Source organism: Bos mutus, chromosome 23 (assembly GCF_027580195.1).
Source record: "Bos mutus isolate GX-2022 chromosome 23, NWIPB_WYAK_1.1, whole genome shotgun sequence".
In the NCBI taxonomy this organism is placed as follows: domain Eukaryota; kingdom Metazoa; phylum Chordata; class Mammalia; order Artiodactyla; family Bovidae; genus Bos; species Bos mutus.
The window spans coordinates 33329186-33355817 of record NC_091639.1 but is presented as its reverse complement, the minus strand read 5'-3'; the positions used below and the strand labels follow the sequence as shown (position 1 = coordinate 33355817).

The 26632-nt window shown below is 49.5% G+C and overlaps 2 protein-coding genes across 2 annotated transcripts; both read left to right on the top strand.

The window, feature by feature from the left end:
* Positions 1-10167: 10167 nt before the first annotated feature.
* On the top strand, positions 10168-15334 carry PTCRA (pre T cell antigen receptor alpha). Its single transcript, XM_005900128.2, has 5 exons — positions 10168-10225; positions 12310-12342; positions 12764-13084; positions 14176-14220; positions 14745-15334. The coding sequence occupies exons 1-5, from the start codon at positions 10168-10170 to the stop codon at positions 15245-15247; spliced, it is 960 nt and encodes a 319-aa protein (XP_005900190.1). The 3' UTR covers positions 15248-15334.
* Positions 15335-18153: 2819 nt separating this feature from the next.
* CNPY3 (canopy FGF signaling regulator 3) lies at positions 18154-26578 on the top strand. Its single transcript, XM_005900127.3, has 6 exons — positions 18154-18412; positions 21872-21995; positions 22804-22900; positions 25143-25265; positions 25498-25615; positions 25915-26578. The coding sequence occupies exons 1-6, from the start codon at positions 18244-18246 to the stop codon at positions 26130-26132; spliced, it is 849 nt and encodes a 282-aa protein (XP_005900189.1). The 5' UTR covers positions 18154-18243; the 3' UTR covers positions 26133-26578.
* Positions 26579-26632: the final 54 nt, after the last annotated feature.

The window sequence follows — 26632 nt, the reverse complement described above, 5'->3', positions numbered from 1 at the left end:
CTGGATGAAGGGAGAACTCACCTTCTCTCTGTGGCCTATGTCAGTTTCAGTCATAGGTGACCTTCTGATGGCCTCGGGAACACTTGCAGGAGAAAGGAGATCTGGGAGTTACCAGTGCCTGATGAGGAAAGTGAGTAAGCAATGTGGACTCCTTGATGGGACCTTGAAGGAGTCCCTCGCCTTCTACAGATAGAGTTCATTGTTGTTGTTGTTGTTTTTTAATCGCTAAGTCGTGTCCAGCTCTTTGTGACCCCATGGACTGTAGCCTGCCAGCCTCCTCTGTCCATGGACTTCTCTAGCCAAGAATACTGGAGTGGGTTGCCATTTCCTTCTCCAGGTGATCTTCCCGACCCAGGGATTGAACCTGCATCTCCTAGAGAGGGCTTATGTGGCTTATTAAATACCTATAGGGAATTCCCTGGCCATTCAGTGGTTGTAACTCTGAGCTTTAACTGACAATTGGGAAACTAAGATCCAGCAAGCCATAGCCAAAAAAAAAAAAAAAAAAAAACCTCACCCCTCTAGGTCTCTTATGCTAAGATGAGGGCATTGATGGGAAAGGGTGGACCTTGAGATGGGGACATTTGGGCAGACACGGACAAGACTAAGAACTTGAATTCCCAGATTCTCTTGAAGTGTCTTGTCCATAGAGACAGCCTCCTCTTGTCGTGATCCTGTCTCCTAGGAGGCCAGTCTCAGAACCCCTCCCCCTCCATCCCTTCTGACCCCAGGCCCTTCATGAGTTAGATCTCAGCACAGCCTGGGTGGAGGAGCACAAGGCCCACGCTGAGAAAACGATGCCCAGAGTCACAGGCCCTTGCCAAACTGCCTTGGCAGGAGCCATGGGAGCATGTGTGGGAGAAGTTCTAAGGGAAATAGACCCGGGAGGGTGAATACAGTTTGGCCAAGATAAGATACAGTTTGGCCAAACTCATGGCCATGGATGCTCATACAGGATTTGGGGTTTTATGTGTTGGCTCAAGCACCTGGGAGAGGAATTAATAGTCTGCTAAGATGCTTAATTAAAGCCTGGACTTACTGGTAGCCTAGAATTAATAAACTTGAAATGCCAGAATTTCCCTGGCATACTATAAAGGAAGGAATCCAAAATCTCAGAGAGATGGGAATGCTGGATTGGATTTATTATGTGCAATCTGCTTAACTACTCCTAGCCGTGTATTTTAAGGTGGTCTGGAAAACACTCCCTTTTACCAGAGGATTAAGAAATGCATTGGTGGACTTCTCTCGTGGTCTAGTGGTTAAGAATCCCCTGTCAGTGTAGGGGACATGGGTTTGATCCATGGTCTGGGAAGATTCTACACACTGCAAGGCAGCCTGTGGGCGAAACTGCTGAGCTGGCGCTCTGGAGTCATTGAGCTGTGAGCTCACTCCAGAGCCCATGTGCCACAAGTACTGAAGCCTGCATGCCCTACAGCCTGTGATTTGCAACAATGAGAAGCCCTCACACCACAACCAGAGAGTAGCCCACGCTCGCCACAACTAGAGAGAGCCCACACTTGGCAACAGAGACCCAGCACAGCCAAAAATAAGTACATAAATAAAATCCAAAAATGCCTTGGTGAGGGCCACCAGCTCCTAGACTAGCTCTGATGGCCATCCTCTGTAGGCTGGAGATGCTAATGAGGGATACCAGATAGTGAAACTGAATTCCCTGATCTTGATGAGAATAATGGTATCCTAGTGGGGTAAACAGCAGGTGGTGATGCTTAACAACCAAAGAATGACCCAGAATAAAGCATGGGAAAGAATGGTCAGCAGTTGGGCAAAAATGACAGGCTGTGGACCACGGTCAGCCTTTTCCCCTGGCACTCCAGGGCTTGTTCAGTGGACCCATGGTAGCAGGCATGGAAGCTATGCTTTGGCTTAATAACATGGTCTTCCCTGAGGACTTCCCATGGTCCTTGAGGCTAGTCTGGCTGTGGCCAGTGCTGAATGACCATCCTACTTACAGCCTGACAGAGCACCATTCTCATTTTGACTGATTTGCCCCCCCTAGAATGGATGCGCTGTGCTTTATCTTCAAGAGAACCCATGTTCCAGATATGAATTCACTGTTGCCTCCAGTGCTTCTGTCATCACCACTATTTATGGACTTAAAGAATACCTTATCCATCTCCACAGCATGCCACATAACATCGCCTGCAACATGGGCACATGTATTATTGCCAAGAAAGCATATAGATGAGCTCATACCCAAGGCATTCACCGGTCTTACCAGGTGCCCCATGACCCAGGAGCAGCTGGCTTGATAGAATGGAGGATGGACCAGCTCTAGGCTCAGTTAGAGCAGAGAAACTACAGCCTACAAGGTGGATGTTCTATCCTGTAGGATACAGTGTATTCTTTAAGCCAAAACCAAAATTGTGTGTCCCAATACACTGGGACTTCCCTGGTGGCTCAGTGAGTAAGGAATCTGCCTACAATGCAGGAAATGCAGGAGACATGAGTTTGATTCCTGGGTTGGGAAGATCCCCTGGAGAAGAGAATGGCAACCCACTCCAGTATTCTTGCCTGGAGACTCCCCATGGACAGTGGAGTCTGCAGGCTGTAGTCCATAGGGTCGCAAAGAGTCGGACACAACCGAAGCGACTGAGCACACACACATATATACAACCAAGAGGTCGGGGTAGCTTCAGGCTTTTCCCTATTATAGCTAAAGTTTAGGATCTACTGGAAGAACTTTTGCTACCCATCCCCATAACCTTGACCTCAGGGAGTCTGGCAACCTAGCATTCAAGGGAGAAACACTTGCACTGTGGAATGATCCTAGTACTGATGATTTAGAAAAGCTGAGATGACCCCTGGCCATTTTGGTTTCTCATGCTACTGAACCAGCAGGCAGAGAAAGAGGTTAGTGTAATATCTGGGTTGACTAATCTCAATTACCAGAGAAAATTTTGCTTGCTACCACACTCTAGAGGTAGGCACTAGATCTGGAACCCTGGGGATTTACTAAGTGCCTCTTAAGTCACTGCTCAGTGCTGAAACTAAGACCCAGTGCAGTCAAATAAATAAATGTTTTTGTTTTTGTTTTTGTTTTTTTTAAGAATCAGTTCCCTAAAAAAGAATTCTCTGCTTAGTTGTCCTGGTTAACAGAAAACTTCAGCAACCCACTATGTCAAGATTCTCAAGGACTCAGACCCCATAGGAATAAAGGTTTGAGTCACCACCAGGTAAAGAACCCAGTCCAGCCAAGGTGCTGGCAAAGGATAAAAGGAATACATCACTGGAGGGCAAAGGAGGCAGCTGTGAATATGAACTTAGTTCTCATAACCCCCATTGTCCCCTGCTACCTTATGTGAACAACACCGATGGGAGCTAATATTTTAGGTTTCGGTTGACATATGACATCACTTCCCAATGATACAGTAGTTGATGGGTCCCTGAGTGTTCTCTGTGTTGGGGATGTGGATTTTTCATCTGCACAAAGCTTAAGAGGAGCTTCTCTGTGACCTTCCAGATTCTCCCTCCCTCTTCCCATCCCACCAGCCCAGTGACCTGGAAAGTCTCAGAGGACTCCCACACCCCCTATTTGTCAGTGGGGGACCAGCCAGAGGCCTAAGGATGGGAAGATGGCAAAGTCAGGTCCTTTATTCTCCTCCTTCCCTCCCTGCCAGATCAGCAGCACCTCCATTATTGGGAGGTCACAGCTCCTTGTGTGTTTTCAAGGACCCTGTCCACACAGCTGTCTCTGGGTCTGGGTTCCTGTAACTGCTCCCCTCCCCTCTTCTGGCCTCAGGGGCTGACACCCCACTATTACTAGCCACGGGGTGCTGCAGCAGCCTTAGCGATTTCTTTATACCCTGCCCACACCTTTACAAACAATGCCTTTATTAAACTCTCTTCAAATTACCCATCAGTGTTTCTGCTAGGACCATGGCACATACAACGTGTATTTTAATTAGGATTAGTTTGGCAATGAGCAACAGAAACCCTAAAATAACAATAGTGTACACAGAATAAAATTTACGTCTCTCTTATGTAAATTAAACTTGGTGTTAAGCAACCCACGCTGGTGTGGTGTCTCCATGAACATCCTTTAACATCATAATAAAAGTTTTCCATAGCATTTGTCATTGTTCAGTCGCCCAGACATGTCCGACTCTTGGCAACCCCATGGACTGCAGCATGCCAGTCCGCTGTGTCCCTTACCATCTCCCGAAGTTTGCCCAAGTTCACATCCATGGCATTACAAACTTTTTAGAAAGAATCAAGACTTGGCCCAAGCATCATCTTCTAAAGAATTTTCCTGATTCTCACTCCAGATCTAGAATAATCATCTCCCTCTTCTAGTACCCCATTCTCTACCTCTAAATATACACACATACATGCTTCAGTCACGGCCTCTGTCATACTCCAAGTCCCTGATCTGTTTCTGAGTCTGTCTCCTTCCATGACCACAAGGAGTTTCTCTTTTTGTCTTATTATGTCCAGCCCCAAACTTTGGCATAAAACAGACCAATAAACGGGTCTGAATGAAAGGACATTTTAAGGCCTGCATAATATTTCATCATGTAGACTTATCCTAGTTTATTCAGTCATTACCTTAATATTGAACATTGAGGTGATTTTAATTTTTCATTTTAAATATTATTGTAGGGGGGATATCCTTGGGGGCCCAGTGGTTAAGACTCCACCCTTCTACTGTGGGGTGTGCAGGTTTGATCCCTGGTGGGGGAACTAAGATCCTGAATGTTGCCAGGTGTGGCCAAAAAATAAGTAAATAAATAAAAATTACTGTAGGATTTTAAGTTGATCAGTGGACTAGGTATCCCTGTCAATACTTTTTTTAAGGCTGCACTGGGTCTTCGTTTGCAGGATGTGGGATCTAGTTTCCTGACCAGGGATGGGACTAGGGCCCCCTGCATTGGGAGCTCAGAGTCTTAGCCACTGGACCATCAGGGAAGTCTCCCATTGATGTTACTAAAAGAAACTTCTACTCGATATTTCAGTAGAAATACACATGCTGACTCCCTGTTTGCCCCTCTGGTTACGGTTGAATCAGGTATGTCAGATTCACACTCCGTAGTTATTGGCAGCATCAGCAGTCTTCTCTAGTAAGCATTGCTACTTTCCCTAAACTTTCTTTTTCACATTCTATGTGGCTCATCTCAGTTTAACAACAGCCCTGGGTTTTCTACCTGTGCCTGTGAAAACAGAGGGGAGAAGGATAATACGCTGTGTACCCAGCAGTCAGGTGGGTCCCCATATTAAGTTGAATTCTCCCCACAACCTTGTGAAAAAAGCTTTGGAGAGAGACAGACCTATGAACACATACCTGGAATGAATGCCCAACTTCACGTGCCTACCAGAGAATCCTCTGCGATGTAACTGCATTTTTCAGAGCCTCAGTTTCCTCGACTGCAAAATTGGGATGATAACACATGATCTGAGAGGTTGAACTGAGGATTAAATGAGATGTCTGTGAACACTCTCTGGCTCTATGTTGTGGATCTGCAAATGGCAGTTTCTGTCCCAAGTGAGGAGCTCAGAGAAGGGATTCAGTTCTGGGATCTAAAACCAGCATCCTCACCATCCTGGGGGGAGGGCATCTTTAGAACCTGCCAGGCTGTGGGGTCGGGGAGGGGGTAGATTCCTGGGGCTGCTGGAAGGAGGGAACCAATGTAAGAGCAGGCAAAGAAATCTTCCAGGCCAACCTGTGTCAGGGAGCTGGGAATGGGCCAGTAGAAGGGTAGCTGTCCCAACTCGAGGTGGCCCAGTCAGACAGCAGGTGAGGCAGGCTGCTGATGGCACGGATGGGGGTGGGGGTCTTCAGCCTTCTTATTCTGGGAAGATCTTGAAACTCAAAAACAAAGCAAGCCAAAGGGCTCTTCCCCATCTGTATTGTGGTAACTGAGCCCAAGCCAGCACCTCCACCGGCTGGAAGGCAGGAGAGTCGTTAAGGACACCTGCCTCTCTCCCTCCCCCTCCCGGGGGGAACCCACTGAGACTTCAAGACTGAGAGCACCTGGGCCAGGGTGGCGCCTGGGAACACGTGGCACCCGAGGCCTCCAGGCTGCCCCGCGGGAAAGGGGTGGGAACTCAACCTGGGCCATGGGGGTCCCTCAGGACACCGGGGAGTGCCATCGACAAGATTATTAAAATAACCATCCAGGCGGAAACGAGTGAAGATGGTACCAGGATAAAGAAATCAGGGAGCCAGGAAGAAATAAACCCGCCAATGTAAAAGATATTAACATGTAATAAAGAACGTTTTGCAAATAGTGAGGACAAGAAGGATTATCTATGAATAATCCTGGGATAATTGATTTGTTCTTTGGGGGAAAAAAAATGAAATTTACAGGCACATCTTCTACAACATACCAAAATTAATTCAGTTCCCGATGGCGTTAAATGGGAGGTGGGGGATTAAACAACACTTGCACAAAAAGACAAGTGGGAATGTATCCATCCTTTAGAGGGGAGAGGATTTTCTAGGCTTTAAAAGTATGAGCTAAATCCCAATAGGGAAGATGGATATGTTGGTTCATACAAAACAAATAACTGCAGGGTTTTTTTAAAAAGTGAAATTAAAAGTAGTCAGTGAATTGGTAAAAGGCTCCAGCCAAGTGCATTATAGGGCTTCCCAGGTGGCTAAGTGCTAAAGAGTCCACCTGCAATGAGGAGACTCGGATTTCATCCCTGGATCAGGAAGATGCCCTGGAGAAGAAAATCGCAACCTTCTCCAGTATTCTTGTCTGGGAAATCCCATGGACAAAGGAGCCTGGCAGGTTACAGTCCATGGGGTCACAAAGAGTCAGACGCAATTTATCGACTGAAACAACAATGACGAAAGTGCATTATACAAAGAGTTGATATCTTTAATATGTTAAAGCCCTTACAAAATTAATTAGACACTACGACTAAAAGAGGACTATGGACAGCTCAGTAAAGGAAACAACTAAAAATGGGAAAACAATGTCATCAGAGAAATGAGATGCCATTAACTGATTAAAGTAGGATTTTTAAAATTTTTACTTTATTTTTTAATGAAATGCCAAAGATTGAAGGCAGGAGGAGAAGGGGATGACAGGAGACGAGATGGTTGGATGGCATCACTGACCCAATGGACATGAGTTTGAGCAAGCTCTGGGAGATGGTGAAGGGCATGGAAGCCTGGAGTGCTGTCGTCCATGGGGTTGCAAAGAGTCGGACACAACTGAGCAACTGAACAATAGCAACGAAGCTCTGGTAGGGATGGTGTGGGCCTTCCGTACATTGCGGTGGTTTTATACTAACATGAATCATAAGGGGCTTCCCAGGTGGTGCAGCGGTAAAGAATTTGCCTGCCAATGCAGGAGGCACAAGCGACATGAGTTTGATCCCTTGGTTGGGAAGATCCCCCGGAAAAGGACATGGCAACCTGCTCCATTATTCTTGCCTGGAAAATTCCATGGACTAGTATAACAAGTATATCAGGGAGACTTAAAACACAGAGGCCTCAGATGCACAACAGCACTAATCATTAGGGAAATACAAATTGAAACCACCATAAGATAACACTTCACATCCTTTCCAATGGCCACTATCAAAATTAAAGTTAGAATTAAATTACTGTATGATCCAGCAATTCTACTTCTGGTATACATATAAAAGAACTAAAAGTAAGGTCTTGAAGAGAGATTTGTACACCCGTGTTCACGATAGTTATAACAGAGAAGCAACCATTGAGGGATATCCACTGAGAGATGTACAATATGAATGTGAATGTACTTAATATCACTGATCTTAAAATGGTACATTTTATGTTATGTGTACTTTACTGTGTGGTAAAGAATCCACCTTCAATGCAGGAAACCTGGGTTCAATCTCTGGGTCGGGAAGATCCCTAGAAAATGAAATGGCAACTCATTTCAATATTTTTGCCTGGGAAATCCCATGGACAGAGGAGCCTGGTGGTCTATAGTCCATGGGATCGCAAGAGTCGGAGACCACTTAACAACTAAACCACCACCACCACCACTTTACTACAATTGTAAAAACTTTTAAGTTAAACAAAAGCCCTCAAAATCATTGAGGCCTTTAAGCCAATTTTAAGGAAGTAAGTATGAATTTGGAAAATACTTTATGAATAAAGATAACTGTTGCCCCAAACTGGAAAACCCAAATATCTACAAGTAAAGGAATGGCTAAATAAGCTCTAGTATGTCTGCAATTTTATGTTTTAATAATGTTTATTATCCTGATTTTTAATATAATACAGGTTTGTCATAGAAAATTGAAGAAATAAACAACTATAAACATGAAAAGAAAAACTATCCAATATCCTCACTTGCAGAGATAGCTATTGTTAACATTTGGTCTGCTTCCTTCTAGGAATAATCATATATTTCTTATGCAAAATTGGGTGTATATTTTCCATTTAAATTTGAATCCTGTTTGTTTCAGTTTTCTGTGTATGTAATTTAGAATACACATATATAAAGAAAGAGAACACTTATTGACTTCTTACTATATAGAGAGAATAATGCTAGGCCCACTTCATAGGTGATCTGTTTAAGTTGAGGTATTATTCCCATTGTACAGATGAGGAAATTGAGATTTAGGGAAGTCAATAATTTGGTGAAAATCACACAACTCCTGAATGTTCTGGCTTCACAGCCCACACACTGAACCAAACTCTAGTCTATATCCTGAGTCATTAAATATTCTTTTAAAAACATGGTTTTAAAAGGTACTGCATACAGAATTCCCTGGTGGTCCAGTGGTTAGGACTCATCACTTTCTCATCACTCATCCCTGCCATCCCTGATTAGGAACTAAGATTCCCCCAAGTGGCCAGGCATGGCCAAAAAAAAAAAAAAAAAGCTGCTGCATAATATTTACTAACATAAATACGCCAAACATTAATTCATTCAACTCTTCTCCAAGCATTGAACATAGGTAGTTATTTCTCTTGGTTTGATTTTGTTGTTTTGGGGCTTTTTTTGGCTACACATTGCAGCTTGCAGGATCTTAATTCCCCCACCAGGGATTGAACCTCGGCCCTTGGCAGTATGAAGTCCTAACCACGGGGCCACCAGGGAATTCCCTCTCTTGGTTTCTAATATAATACTTAGAAGAACATTTTTGTGCACAAATCTTTGTCTTACAATGATTGACTCTCTTATTCCATCAGAATATATATCTGGATGTGAAGTATCAGGGTCAAATTGATAGCTACAGCTAAATTTAGGGGAGTCACTGAAAATGGCATTTTTAAAAGGGGGCTTGAGGACTTCCATAGTGGTACAGTGGATAGGAATCTGCCTGCCAATGCAGGAGACATGGGTTCCATCTCTGGTCAGGGATGACTCCACATGTTGCAGAGCAACTAAGCCCGGCATCACAACTGCTGAGCCCATGAGCCAAAGCTACTGAGCCTGTTCGCTTCAACCACTGAAGACTACTCGCTCTAGAGCCTGTGCTCCACAACAATAAGACACGGCAATGAGAAGCCCAAGCACCAACCAAGAGTAGCCCCTGCTTGCCGCAACTGCCCCCACCCAGCAACATAGACCCAGCACAGCCAAGAATAATTTTTTTAAAGGTGGGGGAGGTGGCTTGATGCGATGGGGCAGGGGGTATATGGGAAATCACTTTTGCTATTAACCTGAAACTGATCTAGAAAACAAATTCTATTTAAAAGTGTTATATTTGACTACATGGAAATAAGCTTATTGGGCTTTTTGGCTATAGTAAGGCTAGCCATCAGAAAATAGTTCAAGCCCTGGCTCTGCCACTGGCCAGCTGGGTGGCCTTGGGCAGGTCACTCCATCTCTCTGAGCCTCAGTTGCCTCACCTGTGAAATGGAACTCAGTAGTTGGGTGATGGAATGAAGTGCTGGATGTTAAGCCCCTGACATACCGTCAAGTGCCCTAGATCCTGCAGGTGACCGGGGCAGTGGCTGGGAAAAGGCCTTGCACGCTGTGGAGTGCTCCTCAGATGGGAGGGGGTGTGGTGCTCTGAGTTCCCTGGACCGGTGAGAGAAGGCTGGGTTTGGGGGCCAGGGTGGGGGCGGGAGGCTCCTCGCCCGGGGAAACGGCTCCGTGGTGGAGCAGCTGACATGCAGCTGTGCCTGTGGCCTGCGAGGCCGTCTTGTGGCTGCCTCCTCCCCCAGCCCACACGCAGGTCTGCAGCTGGGTCCTGCCTCCTCTCAGGTGGGCCATGGCTGAGTCTTGGTTGCTGCTTCTCCTGGCCCTCGGGTGTCCAGCCCTGCCCACAGGTGAGCAAACCCCTGCACCCTTCTCTGTGCCCCTCTAGTGGGCCCAAGCCCACACCCTCACTCTGGGCACCCCTGGTGTGGGAGGGATGCAGGGAGGCAGGACAGAGGTATTTGGGGTCCCCTGAGGAGGGTCTTGCCAGAAGCCCATTATCCCCTTCCCCATTGTACTCCACCTCCCAGCTATCTTGCTCTGGGGCCCCCAAGTCCTGCTCCCCCAGAGTCCACCGTGTTGGGAGGGAGGGTGCTCACCTCTTGGAGTGAGCTGGACAGGTGTGCATGATGGGTGGGGGTGGGGTAGCCTGGCTGTGGCGGGCTGTACAGGGCCATAGGACACGGGCCACACGGTGAGTCCCCGGCTCCTTCCTGTCCCGTCTCCTGCCCTCAGGGCTCAGGGTATCTCATGTTCGCTCCCAACCCCCTCTACCAATAGGTGCTTAGAAGTCTCAAGGCCTCAGTGACTTTCCAGGTGTATTGACCCCTGACCCCACCCCTACAAAGATGGGGGCTGGAGACGAAGGACTAAACTTTTGAGAATTCCGGGTTCATCTAGTAGCATGTGCATGTTCGTATGTTTGTGGTGGGGAAAGCTCCTTGACCTTTGAATCAGGACATCTCCTTGTTCTAAAGCTGGCCCCCAGTATGTCACCAGCACTCCCTTGCTAGGGAGATAAATCACACCCATGTGGAGCAGGGAGAGCCCGTGGTGGGAGACCTGTGCTCTGAAAAGGAAGCAGCCAGGGTGAGAAGGAGCAATTCTGGGAGGCTTCGTGGAGGAGGTAGATGCTGAACTCAACTCGAGGAGTGTTTCTCTATGTACAGCTGGAAAGGTTCAGGAGGCTGAGGCTCCTGGAACCCATTCTCAGCCTTTTCTCCTCCCTTTGTTCATGATGCCTTATTAATACTAGTATTGATGATACTAATCCTCATCTGCCAGGTGTTTTATGGTCATGAGCTTCATTATCCACTACAGTTTCCTTGGGTTGGTGTGATTAACCCCATTGTATTGATGGGACAATTAAGACTCAGTAAATTAAGTGGATGAATCAAAAGTCAAACCAACTCTGTCTGAGGCCATGTTCCAGGCTTGGTCCTCTGTGACATGTAGGAAAATCTTGGTCATCTTTCCAAGTGGGTTGGTCTGTGAGATTGGGAGTCACAGAGGTCTGAATCCAAACCCTGAGTGACTACTTACCATCTGCCTGCTTCTAGGTCAGTTATTTGACCTTCAAGAAATCTTTTGTGGACTTCCCTGGTGGTCCAGTGGTTGAGAATGCACACTTCCACTGTAGGGGGCACAGGTTCAATCCCTGGCCAGAGAACTTAAGACCCCATGTGCTGCATGGTACAGCCAAAAAAAAAAAAAGTTTTGTGAGCACCCCCTACCTCCAGGTCCCACAAGATTTTCTAGTGCCTTCCCTGAACCCTGGGGCATTTCTTTAGCTTGGCTGCACTTAACTCATGGTGTGAATTTGTAGGTTTTAATTTTTTTTTTTTAAATATAAAATTTATTTATTTTAATTGGAGGCTAATTACAATATTGTTTTGGTTTCCCCATACATCAACATGAATCCGCCATGGGTATACACGTGTTCCCCATCCTGAACCCCCTTCCCACCTCCCTTCCCTAGGTTTTAACTTTTGAGATTCTGTTTATATGAAAAGACAGCCACCCATTCAAAAATAGCATTTTGTTATATATTAAATGAGTCATCTTTATTGCAAAGAATAAGTTTGTGGAACATCAGGACTATTCTGAAAAATACAGGACAAATGTTTGCAGTACTTACATGACTTATTTTGGCTTTTTTAAAATTATAAAATAATACGGACATACACATTAAATGGGTGAATTGTATGGTATGTGAATTAAATCTAAACAAAATGCTACAGACTTAACATTAAAAAAAAAAAAAAAAACTGAGACTAATACAACAAGCACCCAAGCATAGGCCACTCAGATTAGCAAATGGTTAAAATGTTGCCACATTTGAATCAAATAGTTTTTAAAAAGAAACAAAAAGGTGCAGAGCATTTGAGTTTCTTTGATCTCATTCCATATCCTACCTCTTTCCTTTCCTCCCCAGAGGTAACCACTCTCCTGAGGCCGGCACAACAAGGTACTATGAGTATTTGTTTGCATCTGTGGCCTTTCTCATGGGATTGAAATCACTGAGAGCAGGGACAATATTTTAATTGATGTTGTATCCCCAGTGCCTGGCACACAGAGATTCAGATGTGACAGAAGTATGGATGGATGAATGGAAGGAAGGGAAGATGGATAAATGGATGGATGGATATATAGAGATTGAAAGTAGAAAGAAGAGATGTAGGGAAGATGGATGATGGTAGAAATGATGGAGGGAAGGAAGGTGGTTAGGTAGGTAAATGCAAGGAGAGAAGGATGGATGCCCGGGTAGGATAGATTGATGGTTGGTGGAAGGACTGATGGAAGAGAAACCCAGATGGAAGGATATGAGATGCGGACCTGGGAGGGCATGGACAGTTCTAGGCCCCCTACAAGTATGTGCTCTCTTGCAGGTATGGGCAGCACACCCTTCCCTTCTCTGGCCCCACCAATCACACTGCTGGTGGACGGGAAGCAGCAGACGCTGGTGGTCTGCCTGGTCCTTGACGTTGCACCCCCTGGCTTCGAGAGTCCCATCTGGTTTTCAGCTGGCAATGGCAGCTCACTGGATGCCTTCACCTATGGCCCTTCCCCAGCAGAGGATGGCACCTGGACTCGCTTGGCTCAGCTCTCCCTGTACTCCGAGGAGCTGGCAGCCTGGGACACCTTGGTCTGCCACACTGGGCCTGGGGCTGGGGACCACGGCCAGAGCACACAGCCCCTACAGCTGTCAGGTGGGGACAGGGCCTGGGCCCCCGGGGGTTGCTCCCTGCCCCCTTTCACACACTCTGGAATCAGGATGTGGTGGGAGGGAGCGCAGGCACCAGACCAAACATCTAGGTGAGGTGATGCCTGGGCTCAGAGCTGGGTGGCCTCAGGGTCCCTGAGTCCTGGGATTTGCAACTGTGATATCTCATTCAGATCCAAGCTCTGATGTGTGACTTCTGAGAGATAGTAATGGCTCCTCCATCCTGAGGTCAATACCTTTCTATGTATGCTATGCTGTGCTGTGCTTAGTTGCTCAGTTGTGACCCCATGGACTGTAGCCTGCCCCGCTCCTCTGTCCATGGGATTCTCCAGGCAAGAATACTGGAGTAGGTTGCCATGGCCACCCCCAGGGGATCTTCTCAACCCAGGGATTGAACCCAGGTCTCCCACATTGCAGGCGGACTTTTCTTTACCATCTGAGCCACAAGGGATGCCCCTCTCTATGTATACCCAGGGTTAATATCTATATCACCCTCTCTATGTATACCCAGGGTTAATATCTATATCACCGTACCTATTAGAACCAAACAATAATTAAATAGTAAATTGCTATCACTTACTTATTGTTTGCTCTGTGCCAGGGACTGTTGTAAATACTTTACATTTAGGTCATATTACCATATTACAAGTAGGCCATGCTAGTCTTCTCATTTTATAGGCACAGAGAGGTCAAGTAACATGTCCAAAGCCAGCTGTTATTATTACTGACTAGATGACTTACTTCTTTTTTTTGGATTATGTTAGTTTTCTCATCCTCCAAATGGGAACATTTGTTGAATAAATGTCCTGACTTCCAAAGAAGACTGCTAAGAAAACTGATTCCTTGTCTAAATGTGCTGAGGCATCTCTAGGGGCACAGAACAGGGAACAGTCAGGAGAGAAGATCTGGGCCCCTGACGGGACTTGCCACAGATGGGCTCAGGGTTTCCACTGCTGGTTCATTTGTCTATTTATCCAACACACCATTAAGAGTTGCCCTGAGCAGGGCAGGGGCATAGCACTGGGGTGGAGAGCACTGCCCATCCCAAGGACTCACTCCCTTTTCCTTGGTTGCCAGGAGATGCTTCCTCGGCCAGGACCTGCCTCTGGGAGCCTCTCAGGGGTGAGTACTGGGACCCAGGACCTCAGGCCCCGCCGGGCTCTGGGCTAATGTGCTCCCTTGAGGGGGCAGTGCAGGTTGGTGGGTATCCCCTGAAGAGGTTGCCTCCCTGGGTTGGGGCAAGCTGGTAGATCCTCTGACCCCAGCATCCTTTCTGGACACCAGGTTGAGAAGCGCAGGTGAGAGGTAGCAGAAGGGTCCCTGGGCAGCCCAGAGGGTTGGCCTCAGCATGAGGGGCTTGGGAGACTCTTGGGAGTCTAGGGAGCCTCAGGAGACTGGACATCTGCTGGACATAAGAGTGGTGTTCACAGCCAGGCTCTGCTTCCTGCCTGGCCTACATCCTCTTGGTTGTTGGGGGATGAAATAACATGAAGGCTAGGAAGGTGTCTGTTATTATTCCCAGCAGTCAGAGCTGAGGTTAGACATCAGGAAGGCCGTCTCCTGGTTCCCCTTCTCTGGGGAATGTTCCGTTGCGGGTGGGGCCGCGCCAGCCTCCTGGCCGCTCACCGGCTCCTCCTCTCCCGCAGGGACGCGGGCCCTGGTGCTGCGGCTCGGGGCGCTACGGCTGCTGCTCTTCAAGCTGCTGCTGTTGGACGTGCTGCTGACCTGCAGCCGCCTCCACGCCCCGCCCGCCGCGCGGGGGGACCCAGCCGGAGCGTCTGGCCCTGGGGCCCCCAGTCTCCCGGCGCCCCACGAGGTCCCCCGGGCGGATAGCCGCCTCCTCCCGCAGCCTCCGCCGCCCCGAGGATCGTCCTCAGGCCCCGCCGACCGGATTCGCCGCAATCATGGGGGCACCACAGGCCGAGGTCTCAGCGTGTCCGCCTCGCCGCCGCTGGAGCCCCGGGACCGCCGCCGCCGGGTTCACACCCGCCGCCCCCGTCGGGATCCCAGGAACCCAGTCTGGGAGGAGGGGCCGCCAGTGCTCAGGGCCTGGAGCTCGGGACCCTCCTTCAGTCTTCCCACGTCAAGCCTTGGAGCATTTCTCTGTAATCTGCCTCCTCCAGCTGACCCGAGCTTCCCCGGGGGCTAGGCTCGGTCTCCCCTTCAGACTGAGGTTCTTTCTGAGCTAAAAAAGCTTTGTCTCTCCCATTAGATTGGAAGCCCCTTGAGGGTGGTGATCCACCCAGGCACCGGGACATCTGATGTGCAGATAGTTGACAACAATTAAAGGAGAACTTATATATAACACAAGCAAACAAAAAGTATTTTAATTCATGTCTACTTTGGGAGAAGGGTATTTGGCACAATTAGAGGAGGCAGAAATCTGGGAAGGCTTCTGGAGGGTGACAGCCTGGGGAGTGGGGCTGGGGGTTGGGGAAGATACGGGCCCACCTGTCTCCTTTCCCCATCATCAGGCACTGGGTAGGCCCCCCCTCTGTCTCCTCACACTTGCCCAAACTTTCTGAGAGGTCAGGGGGAGGGGCCCAAGAACCCAGCAAGAGGGTGTGCTGGACCTGATGTGAAGGCTTGTATAGACTCGAGGGAAAAGAACAGGGCCAGGATTCCAGAGTAAAAGGATCATATCCAAGGGCAAGAGCACAGACAGTAATTCCAAAGTATACGTCATTAATCAAATAAGATCATTATTCACTTGACAAATATTCACTGAGCATCAACTCTGAGCCAGGCACTAGAGAGGTTTTTGTTTTTTGTTTCTTCAACAGGGTTCTTGCACTGATAGAATATGAGGCTCCCACAATGCAGTGTAACCTGTGTGTCCCCTGTTTATCCAGCGCTGGCAGGAAACCCAGGGTTTTCTCTCCAGTCATCACCCCAAGAATCTGGATGCTTACATGTGAATCCAGACATCTCCCCAGGGCAGCACAGGACAGTTACCTGGGTCACTGCCCCTACTGTAGTTTTCCTTCTCCCAAAGAGGCAGTGGCGAACTCCGTTCTAACACTGCCTGCCCCGCCCGGCTCCGTCCCCACCCCCCCCCCCCACCCCGCAACACACACACAAGGTGTCAATGACATTTCCAGCTTCCCAGAGCCTCTAAGCCCTCTCAGCTGCTGCTGTTTCATGAAAACCCTCACCTCTCCTCCACTGGTCGTCTCTCACCAGCCTGTAAGAGGTTCTCCCACCTCTGTTTTGGATTCTCCGAGCCAGAGGACACAGCTTCTGGGGGTCAATCTGTCCACCAGTCCCACAGGGTCTGCTCCTTCCCTAACACACAGACTGAGGAAGGGGACGGCAGGGTGGGGGCAGGGGCGAATGCAGACTTTCTACAGCCACTGTCCCTTCCCAGCTCTCAGCCCACATGTTGAACCCAGAGCTCCCATCAAACTAATTTATGTAAGTGTGCTCTCAGAGGATCTTTTGTTTATTCTGGAAGCAAACCTCCCTGAGCTTCAGTGCTTCTCCCCATCTTGCCCGCCTTCCCCCAATCCTGCCCTGCCCCAGACTCTGAATCCCCACTGTGGCTGGCTTAACATCATTTCCCAGGAGGGCTCCTGGCCAGACTTTGAGCCTCCCCAAGTCTTCTGAAGCCTAGAGAGCATGGAGGACCTCAGGACGGTGATATGATCCTCTCCATTGTGGAATTCTATACACCACAGCTCCTGCCTATCCAAGAGTGCCTTGTCAGCCACGGAACTGTTGGGAGCAAGAAGCTAAGATCAGGAAACGACCAGTCAATAGACTTGAGTATCAGTCCTTTAAAGTCTTTATAAAATACCATAAATATCCAACCTCCAGGAAGGAAACAGGAGGCACTGGAAACAGGGATTTATGGGCAAAAAACAGAATTTGCAGGCAACCTCCCAGAGAAGCAGCCTTGCTCTTTGTGTGTCCATAGACCACTGAGCTCAGGGGCAGAATGAAGCCATCCCCCAAAACCCAGAGAGTCCTCACCCTGATGACACAGCATAAGGAAGTTTCACTGAGCAACTCCTTGTGTCAAGAGCCCTGATGCTGGGGATGTGGACAGGGAATCAATCATTCATTAGTCAAGTCCCTGTCTGTGGGAGCTCAGAATCCAAAGATATAAATAATAGGCCAGAAAAGGAACCGAGATCACACACTAATATTAAAGTTAATGCATGAACTTTTTATAATCCTCTCGATAAGCTTTAATTCTATTAAGCTGTTCGAGCTTCCCAGGAACAAGTAAGCCTTGAACAGCAGCTAGGAGGATCACTTTGTCATCAGATAAAAACTGAGGCTCAGAGAGGAAATGATTTATTCTAGTTACCACCGGGATAAACTTAGGGTTTTATGCGACAGGCGTGTGCGTACTCAGTTGCGTCCGCGACCCTATGGGGTTTAGCCTGCCAGGTCCCTCTGTTCAAGGGATTCTGCAGGAAAGAGTAGTGGAGTGGGTTGCTATTTCCTCCTGAAGGGTATCTTCCCCACCCAGGGATCGAATCTGTATCTCCTGTGCCTCCTGCATTGCAGGCGGATTCTTCACCGTTTGAGCTGTCGGGGAAGCCTAGGGTTACTGGGTACAAAGAAAGCTGCTTGAAGGCAGGGGACTCTGAATCGTCCAAGTCTCATCCACAGCGCCTACTCGAGTGACAGTAACAACAAAAGCAATAATAATAATAAGACATAGGGCTGGCTGCTCTATGATCCCAGGGTAAGTGGCGTGCAAGAAGGCGGAGAAGGCAGTGAAAACTGTCTCTCCCATACCTTTCAGGACCGGAGCGTTGCTCCCTCTCCCCTAATCCTGGTCCTCGAGTCCCTCCCAGAGCCTCCGTTAGGAGGTGGGAAAAGATGTTGCCATAGGTCACTGAGGACACCATCCGTTCTCTCATTGGCCGAAGCCGAAAAAAGATCATCCTCCCATTCGCTAGAAGGCAAACCCCGAAAAGCCCATTGGCTGCCGAGTCCGCGGGCCTCCGTCGTTCTGGGGGCGGGCCGAGGTAGCTGGAGGGGGAGCGGGTGTGTTGGGGGGGGGGGGCTCGCCGTTGCCCTGGTTACGCCGAGGCACGTGTGCAGTCCCGGAAGCGGCTCCGGGAAGCTGCCCAGCGCGCGCAGCCGGAGGAAGCACAGCCCCGGTCCGCTCGGGTCGGGTCCGGCTGGGCCATGGAGCCATTACCTGAGCCCGCGTCCGGGCCCCGACCCAGGCCCCACCGTCTTCTGCTTCTTTCCCTGCTATTGCTGCTGCTGCTGCTACTGCCGGCCCCGGAGCTGGGCCCCAGGCAAGCCCGAGCCGAGGACACCGACTGGGTTCGATTGCCCAGCAAATGCGAAGGTGAGGGGGCGGGGCCCGTGGGGAGTATCCTGCTGGGGGGCGGGGCTTGCAGAGAGGGTTGGGGGAGGGACCGTCCCGGGCTCTGAGCGGGTCTCCTTTCCTGGAACCTACTCTGTGCCTGGCACTGTGTTGGACGCTGGGAACGCAGGGGCGGCCGAGAGATCGGGTCTCGGTGCACCTGGAGCTCAGAAATCGCTGAAAACAAGCAGTTACAATGGGGGTGGTAGATGCCACGAGAGAGGAGACGCCGGGCTTTGGGGGCTGGGTGAGGAGCATCTAAATCTAGACCCCTAAATGCGGGGAAAGGCTTCCTCCTGGAAGCCCTGAGTGGTTAGGAGTTAGTTGAGTGAAGAGAAGCGAAGTCACAGATGCAGAGACCTACAGGCAAAGGACAAATTTGAGGAACTGAAAAGATTCACATGACCCGTCTTGGGGAAAGAACTTGAGACGCTCCCCTTGTGCCCTGACCACAACCGGCTGTGTGTCACCGGCCGTCTCCTCCATTAGCCGTGAGCTCCTCCAGGGCAAGGGACCTTGTCTAGGTAGCTGTTCACATACAGGCATGAGTGAACGTGGGTGAAGCTGGGGTGCTGTGGGAGTGTGTGGAGGAAGGAAGAGGGTCTGAGACCTAAGGGGTCACTTTAGGAGAAAAATAGAACCTGGGGGAACTTGGTGAGAGAGGGAGATTTTAGGGATATGGGAACACAGTGAATCCCAAAGACAGAGAGGTGGAAGTGTGGCACTTGTGTGTGTGTGAGAGAAACAGAGATAGGGAGGGAGACAGAGAAGGAGAGAGAAGCATGCCAGCACACACACCAGCCAAGGCCCTACCTTTTTTTCCCTCATCTCCATTTCTCAGTTTTGTCCTCAGACTTTTACACACACTCCTACGTTCTCACCTCTCTAACCCCAGCCCCTCACCCCTGAAAGCTGGCTATAAACCGGTTGCATCCTAATTCAAAGCCTGTAGCCAGCCAGATATTTCCTGAGCACTGGGAAGTGTGGGTGGTTTGGGAGGCGTAATCCTTTCATTTGAGAGATTAAAGGTGAGTTGCTTCAGAGATGAGCTGACCTCACTGGTCAGCCTTCCAGTATGGGTTCTAGCCTGTACTTTCTCCCTCACTCTCTTGAACAGACAGTCACAGGGTTCTAATGCCTTCCTTTCACTCTTCTGGCCACAGCTAAGGTCCTTTGGGGATTTTACTTCCCCTTCTCATTTTCTATCTTATTCTGATGCCAAAGAGCCCTTATGGTTTCTCTTATTGTTCTCACAGCCTAAGAAGCACACACTTCTTTTCCATAGGAGACTCATAAAAGCCTAGAGCTGGCAAAAATCTTTAGACCATTCTAATCCAACCTGATTTTGTAGGTAATTGATAAAGAATAAAAGAGAAGAGATTTTCAGTCATGGGATGGCTTAACCTAAGTGTATATTTACTTTTATTATCACTGTGACACCTTAGTTATTAAGTGCTGACTGTCTGGCCCACAAAGCCTGCCTCTGGCTTAGTAGCCTGAGTAGAAGAGGCCTTGGCACAGAGAAAAGAGAACCTGCCCAGAAAGAAGTGGGTGGATGTTCACGGGGATCTAGGGTCTATGCCATGAGCCTCCTCCAAGTCTGGTTCTGGGTGGGATCCCCAGAGGGGGTCTTGAAGAGGTAAGGTTTGGGAGAGTTGAGAAGCAAGGTTGTATTTGATGGATATAAGAGAAATGGATTGATGGGTTCCAACCCCCTGGGCTTGGCATACTACATAGTGAGCACCTGGGAGGGGGGAGCACAGGAGTCAGAAAAATGATAAGCTCACACAGAGTACAGGACCGAAGAGGGCGGGAGCCTCGGTGGCCCTGGATGGAGAGCCAGGGAGGCGAGACACCCTCAGTTCATCCTGGACTCTGAGATCAGTGGCTGACGTTTTGGAATCTTAATGTGTTCCAAGTTCTCCAAGCCATCTATTAATGCATATGTTATAAAAGTTCACCAAGCAGGCCTGCAGGGGATTTGTTTGTTTTGGTGGTAAATTGGTTTTCTATCCAACTCTGCTGTTGTTATTAAAACAATGCTGTTGACATTTAGCCTGCAGATCATATTCCATTCAGAGGCATCAGAAGCTGCTCTATCACAAGCACAGTCTCTCCGGGCAGTATTTATCAAGTATCCAGCACATACCAAGTCCCAAAATAGAGGAATAAGGAAGAAATTCAGCCCATGATCCTCTCTTTGAGTGCCCTTGTAGTCTAATTGGAGAGTCACATGAGATGATCAAGGCCCTTGGTGAGAGCATGGGTCCTACAGTGTCTCAGGATGAAATCAAGAGCAGGTGGGACTCATCCAGAAGGGCTTCCTGGGGGAGCAGGCTTTTAAGATGAGGTGGAGAGAAAGGACAGACAAGCCCTGAAGCCCTAGAGGGCATCACGCACTTTCCTAAGGCCCCAAGCACTGCACACATTCAGTAGTAGCAGTCCTTATGCAATGGTAATTATTTGTTTACACTTCTTTCTGCTCCATTAGACTGAGTATCTGGGAGGGAGGGACCTTGTTTTCCTCTCTGTATCCCTAGGCAGTGCCTGACACGTAGGAGTTGCTTAATAACTATCTGAAGAAGAATAAGAGGAAATGAGAAAATAAATGTACAAAAACAGTAGAAACAGGCCTGTAGGGGGAAATGGAGCAAATTAACTTGGTAGGAATAGAGAACTGGTGTTGAAATAACATATGAAATCAAGAAATGAAATAGCCATAAAAAACATCTTGGGAACAATTGGGGAATTTGAACATGGACTGAGTATTAGATGAGATAGGAATTGTTGTTAAATCTTCCAAGCATGGTGGTGGTTTTATGATTAGTAGGGGAAGGTCCTTGTTCTTAGGAAGTGCTCGATGACTTGTTTAGGAGCAAAGATCATGTCTTGTAGCTTATTTTCAAAATGGTTTAGCAAAAACAGTGCGTATATTGTTGACATCTATTATTATCACATTGCTTTATATTATAAATTGGAAATAGTGGTAAATCACTGTTGTGTTTTTTGGTTTTTTTTTTAACTAACAGCTCTTTTTGTTCTTTTTTCTTTCTTTTTTAATTTATTTTTCTTCTTTTTTACTAACAACTCTTGACTGTGATGTAAGGTGTATGGTTATTCATTGTACTCTTTCAGCTTTTCTGTATGTTTGAAATTCTTTTCAGTGACATGAATGATTGTCGGGATAGGGGACAGGAAGGAGCTGGGAGAAATGGAGACAGTAGAATGAGGGCCCAGAGAGGACAGGGGGCAGTGGGTCTTGGAGCCTACTTTCACCCACTGAACTCTACTGCTGGTCTGGTGCTGACTCCTTTCTCTGCCCCAAGCATCAACTCAACCCAGTCCTGCGGAGGCGTCCCCTTGGGTCTCTTTTGCTGGGAGCCGGCTCCCAGCAAAGACTCAGATGCACTCAGTCGGTGGTGCTGTGTCTTCTTTCCCCAGTGTGTAAATATGTTGCTGTGGAGCTGAAGTCAGCCTTTGAGGAAACTGGCAAGACCAAGGAGGTGATCGACACAGGCTATGGCATCCTGGACCGGAAGGCCTCAGGCGTCAAGTATACCAAGTCGTAAGTAGAGGGGAGGGAGAGGGGCACCAGCCTGCCCTGCTTTGTTCCTTGAGGCATCAGCGTCGTGAAGTTCCCTTCTCCCTCCCCACTAGGCAGACCCACAAAAAGGAGGCAGCTCTAACTGAGACCCAGGTTTGCCCACTGATTCTACCCTGAACTGATTGTATGGCCTTCCGAAATCCCCAGGTGCCCCTGGGCTTCACATCCTTCATCTGTAAAAGCAAGACTATTGGACCTCACCAGTGATTCCCAGTGATTGGAATTTATGGATCAGTCTTTAAAAATATAGGATTGCTGGGAAATTCCCTGGTGGTCCAGTGGTTAGGGCTGGACATTTTTCATTGCCATGGCCCAGGTTCAATCCCTGGTCAGGGAACTAAGATCCTGCAAGCTGCTCAGGGCAGCCAGAAAAAAACAGGCTTACCAACTTTTATACCTTGCCAGGTATAAATATTGAAAACAAACCAAAAAGCGTTTCCATCAACTATGATCATCCTTTCAAAATGAAACACTATCTCGACATCAAATATCCATACATTTTGCTTTATTTTTTTTAATCTAGCTAATCATTTAACTTTATATTTAAAAAACAACAACAACAACTTTCTTCCCATAGAGCTGTTACAATTGTGTCTCTCTGGTCTGTGTTCCAGCATTTCAGAGCCCCCCTGATGACCTATCTCCCTCCCAGCTCTGCCTTCCCGTTGGTGAGCCGTGCAGGTGCTGGGGTTGGAGGGTTGGACCCCTAACCCGCAGGGTCGAGGAGGGGAGCTCAGGCAGGGACTGTCTTGTGCTGCTGTCTCGGCAGGGACTTAAGGTTAATTGAAGTCACGGAGACCATTTGCAAGCGGCTCCTGGACTACAGCCTGCACAAGGAGAGGACCGGCAGCAACCGATTTGCTAAGGTTGGCTTTGTATATGCCCTTCCTCCCCACTGGGGCCGGGCTTCGGGTCTCAGTGTGTCTCCTGGTCTGGGTGCCATCAGAAGATCATGCCCTGGGAGCTTCCCTCCTCGGCAGCTCCCTGTTCTTTATCCATTGCCATCTGCATCCCTCCCGTCCTGAGCGGCCTGACTTTTCAGTGCAGGTGGGCACATTCCTGATGTCTGGGCCTGCCCCCTGGGGTCCTGCCTCAGCCTAGGACAGAAACGCTCCCGGGTGGCAGCCCCCTTGGGGTCAGAGCACTTTGTGCAGGGAGAACTCAGGATTCGCAGAACTGTGGGAGTTTAGAGGAGATGTCAGAAAACTCTTGGGGAGGGGGTGATGGCTGCCGTATCCCTTCTCTGGGCCCATGGGGCCCTACCTGGACCTCCATCATGATGCCCTTTATGACATTTATTGCACTCACCATGTACACGAATGCTTCTTTCACTGGAGAATGAGCTTCCTTGCAGCAAGGCCCATGTTTCCTTTTTTTAAAATTTCCCCTTGTGCTATTTATTTTTCTATCCACAAAAGAAAGGTGCATGAATGTGTGAAAAAATAAAGTGAATCAGTTTAAGTTCTGATCCAAAATGAGATGTGTGATGGGAAAACAGATCCGTACAACAGCAGTCTTGCCCTGGCCCAGGGTTTTAAAGTCCCATCAAAAACTGGATGTCTTCCCTTTCCTCTTCTTTGCTCTTGCCCCACCTCACACATTCTGCTTGAAGACTGTGTCACACGGATGCAGTGGCTCAGAAGTCAATACACCTGTGTGAGCTCACCACTCTCATACCCAGAATCTACCAGCCACACAATTCCAGGGAGTGGCTTGACAATAAACTGACAATAAACTCTCTTCTGTGGCTGAATGATGCCAGGACTCCTGGACATTGATAAGATGTCATCCTACCCACCTATCTCCATACCCCTCCCCGTATACCTGTTGCCATGTGTCTTTCCAAAAGGATCCAGAGGGGGTTGTGAGGGGTCTGGAGGCTCATGTGTCTCCTGTCACTCCTATAAGGGCCCATGTTTCTTTATCTCTGCATCTTCTATGCCTGGTAGAAGAGCTGTCTCCCACACTTCTCCACCTAAGTACCCTTCTAGAAAAGGAGATCCTTCAGAAACCCTTGGGAAACCTAGAGAAATACTTCTAAGCCACAAAAGTCCTAGGTTTTATCTTTATAATTTGTATTAACATTGTACTTGGTAATAAACCCATGTTTAACGTAACAATGTTTAATTTTACTTTCTATAGCGAAAAAATTAGAAGCAGCCTGACCATTCACTAGTAGGGGAGTGGTTAAGTAAATTGGCCATTCAGTGGACTCTTAGGCAAACTGTACAATGAAGAATGAGGTAGTTCTTTATGAGTTGAACTAAAATCACCTCCAGAGTATAGTTGTTTAGTCGCTAAGTTACGTCCAACTCTTTTGCGACCCTATGGACTATAGCCCTCCAGGCTTCTCTGTCCATGAGATTTCCCAGGCAAGAATAGTGGAGTGGGTAGCCATTTCCTTCTCCAGGGGATCTTCCTGACCCAGGGATGGAACCTGAGTTTCCTGCATTGGCAGGCAGATTCTTTACCACTGAGCCACCTGGGAAGCCCTCTCCAAAGGATATTATTAAGTAAAAAAACGCACAGTGCAGAATGGTGTATATGATACGTACATACAGCTGCTTGTGCGGGGGTGGAGGAGAGGCTATTTTTGTGTGCGTAGTGGCTCGTGTCCACTTGCGTGGTCTCTGGGAGACAGAAGAAACAGGTAGTGTGTTGTCTCTGTGGAGAAGACCTAGGTGGCGGGCAGAAATAATTTCGTACAGAGCCAAGAGTCTTCCCTGCCTCGGCTGTGCTTCTTCCCAGCAAGGAAAGGTACAAGTTGTGGGAAGAACCAGAAGTAGGGAGTGGGCTGGACACGGGGGAGGCCACAGTGAGGGGAAAGAGACAGGACCAGTTTATTATCCTGGAAAGGAGTATTTGCTCAAAGGGCCCCGAGAGCAACCTTTCCGAAAGGAGGAGGTGTGGGGAGGCAGGACAGGCTGTGTGTGTGGAGGGGTTGTGGGACGCAGGCCACAAAGAGGGGAGGGGAAGGTGAGGATGAGCGTGAGAAGCTGGAGAGGGTCCTGACCTTAGCGGGGTCCCTGGGTCTCCAGCCGCACCGGGAGAGGAGCAGGGCAGGGAGGGGAAGGGTCTCTGCCTCTCACATCCCATCGTGTCTTCCAGGGCATGTCAGAGACCTTTGAGACGCTGCACAACCTGGTGCACAAAGGGGTCAAGGTGGTGATGGACATCCCCTACGAGCTGTGGAACGAGACCTCGGCAGAGGTGGCCGACCTCAAGAAGCAGGTAGGGGCCCCGCCGCCGCCCGGCCTCAGTGAGGGCAGGTCGTCAGTTGACGAGGGCCACCGGGAGCCTGGGGACTGTGGTCAAGCCGTCTCACCCCGCCTCTGGCTACGGCCTCCTTGGGGGAGTCACAGCCACCAGCCCGGTGGGTGGCGAGACGAGGCTTAGGCTCGCCCGGCTCCCCCGGGAGAGGCCAGGCCCGGGCGTTGCCGACGTGAGGCCTTGCGGTTAACAGTGCGACGTCTTGGTGGAGGAGTTCGAGGAGGTGATCGAGGACTGGTACAGGAACCACCAGGAGGAGGACCTGACTCAGTTCCTCTGCGCCAACCACGTGCTGAAGGGCAAGGACGCCAGTGAGTCCCAAGGCAGCAGGGCTGGGCCCTCCATGCTCCCCCCTCAGGGGAGGCGGGTGAGGAGAGGATGCAAAAGAAATAAGAAATGGCGGCGTTGGAGCCTCCATCCTCAGGGGGCTGGATGGTACAGGGCGGGGTCAGGGCCTGGTGCCTCAGATGCCCCCCCGACGGGCCGGGGGGACCCCAGCGAAGCAGAGCTGGGGCCAGATCGCATCACCGCCCCCAGTGGCTCTGCAGCCCGAGCTCCTCACTCAGCCAGGCAGCCAGCCTGTTGAGGGTGTGTCTCCTCCTCCCTGCAGGCTGCCTGGCAGAACAGTGGTCTGGCAAGAAGGGGGACACAGCCGCCCTGGGAAGCAAGAAATCCAAGAAGAAGAGCGGCCGGGCCAAGGGCTTGGGCGGTGGCAGCAGCAAACAGAGGAAGGAGCTGGGCGACCTCGACGGAGACCCCAGCCCCGAGGAGGACGAGGGCATCCAGAAGGCTTCCCCGCTCACACACAGCCCCCCTGACGAGCTCTGAGCCTAACCCAGTGGCTCTTGCTGACTGAGAGCCTGAGCTGGGAGCCCAAGGGTCTGGGCCCCTGGCTTCCGCAGATGGAGCAGCGCAGGGCCTCAGCAGTGCCTGCCTGGCCAGTGCCGCCTCCTGCCGTGGAAACTCCAGCCCCGGGAGAACTTGGATCAGCTGCGGGCAGCCCGGGCCGGCCTCTTCCCTCTGCCCAGCGTTCCTATCCCGACCCAGACTTCAGGCGGGCCCCACGATCTCAGGACTGCCCAGGACTCCAGTGTGAACTCCAGTGGGCAGGTGTTGAGTTGGACCCGGGACTGGGGCTCCAGAGCCCCCCACCCCCTCTCTCCTCTAGCACCAGCTCCTCCTCCCCGCACCCCCTCTTCCTGTGGACACCTTGTGCTCTGCCCGGCCCTCCCCTGGGGCTCACAGAGTAAAAACCTTTCGGCCTTTTTCATTCATATTTCTGAGTCCCCTTCAGCTCCTCAGAGGGGCCAGAGCCCCCCTTCACTCTT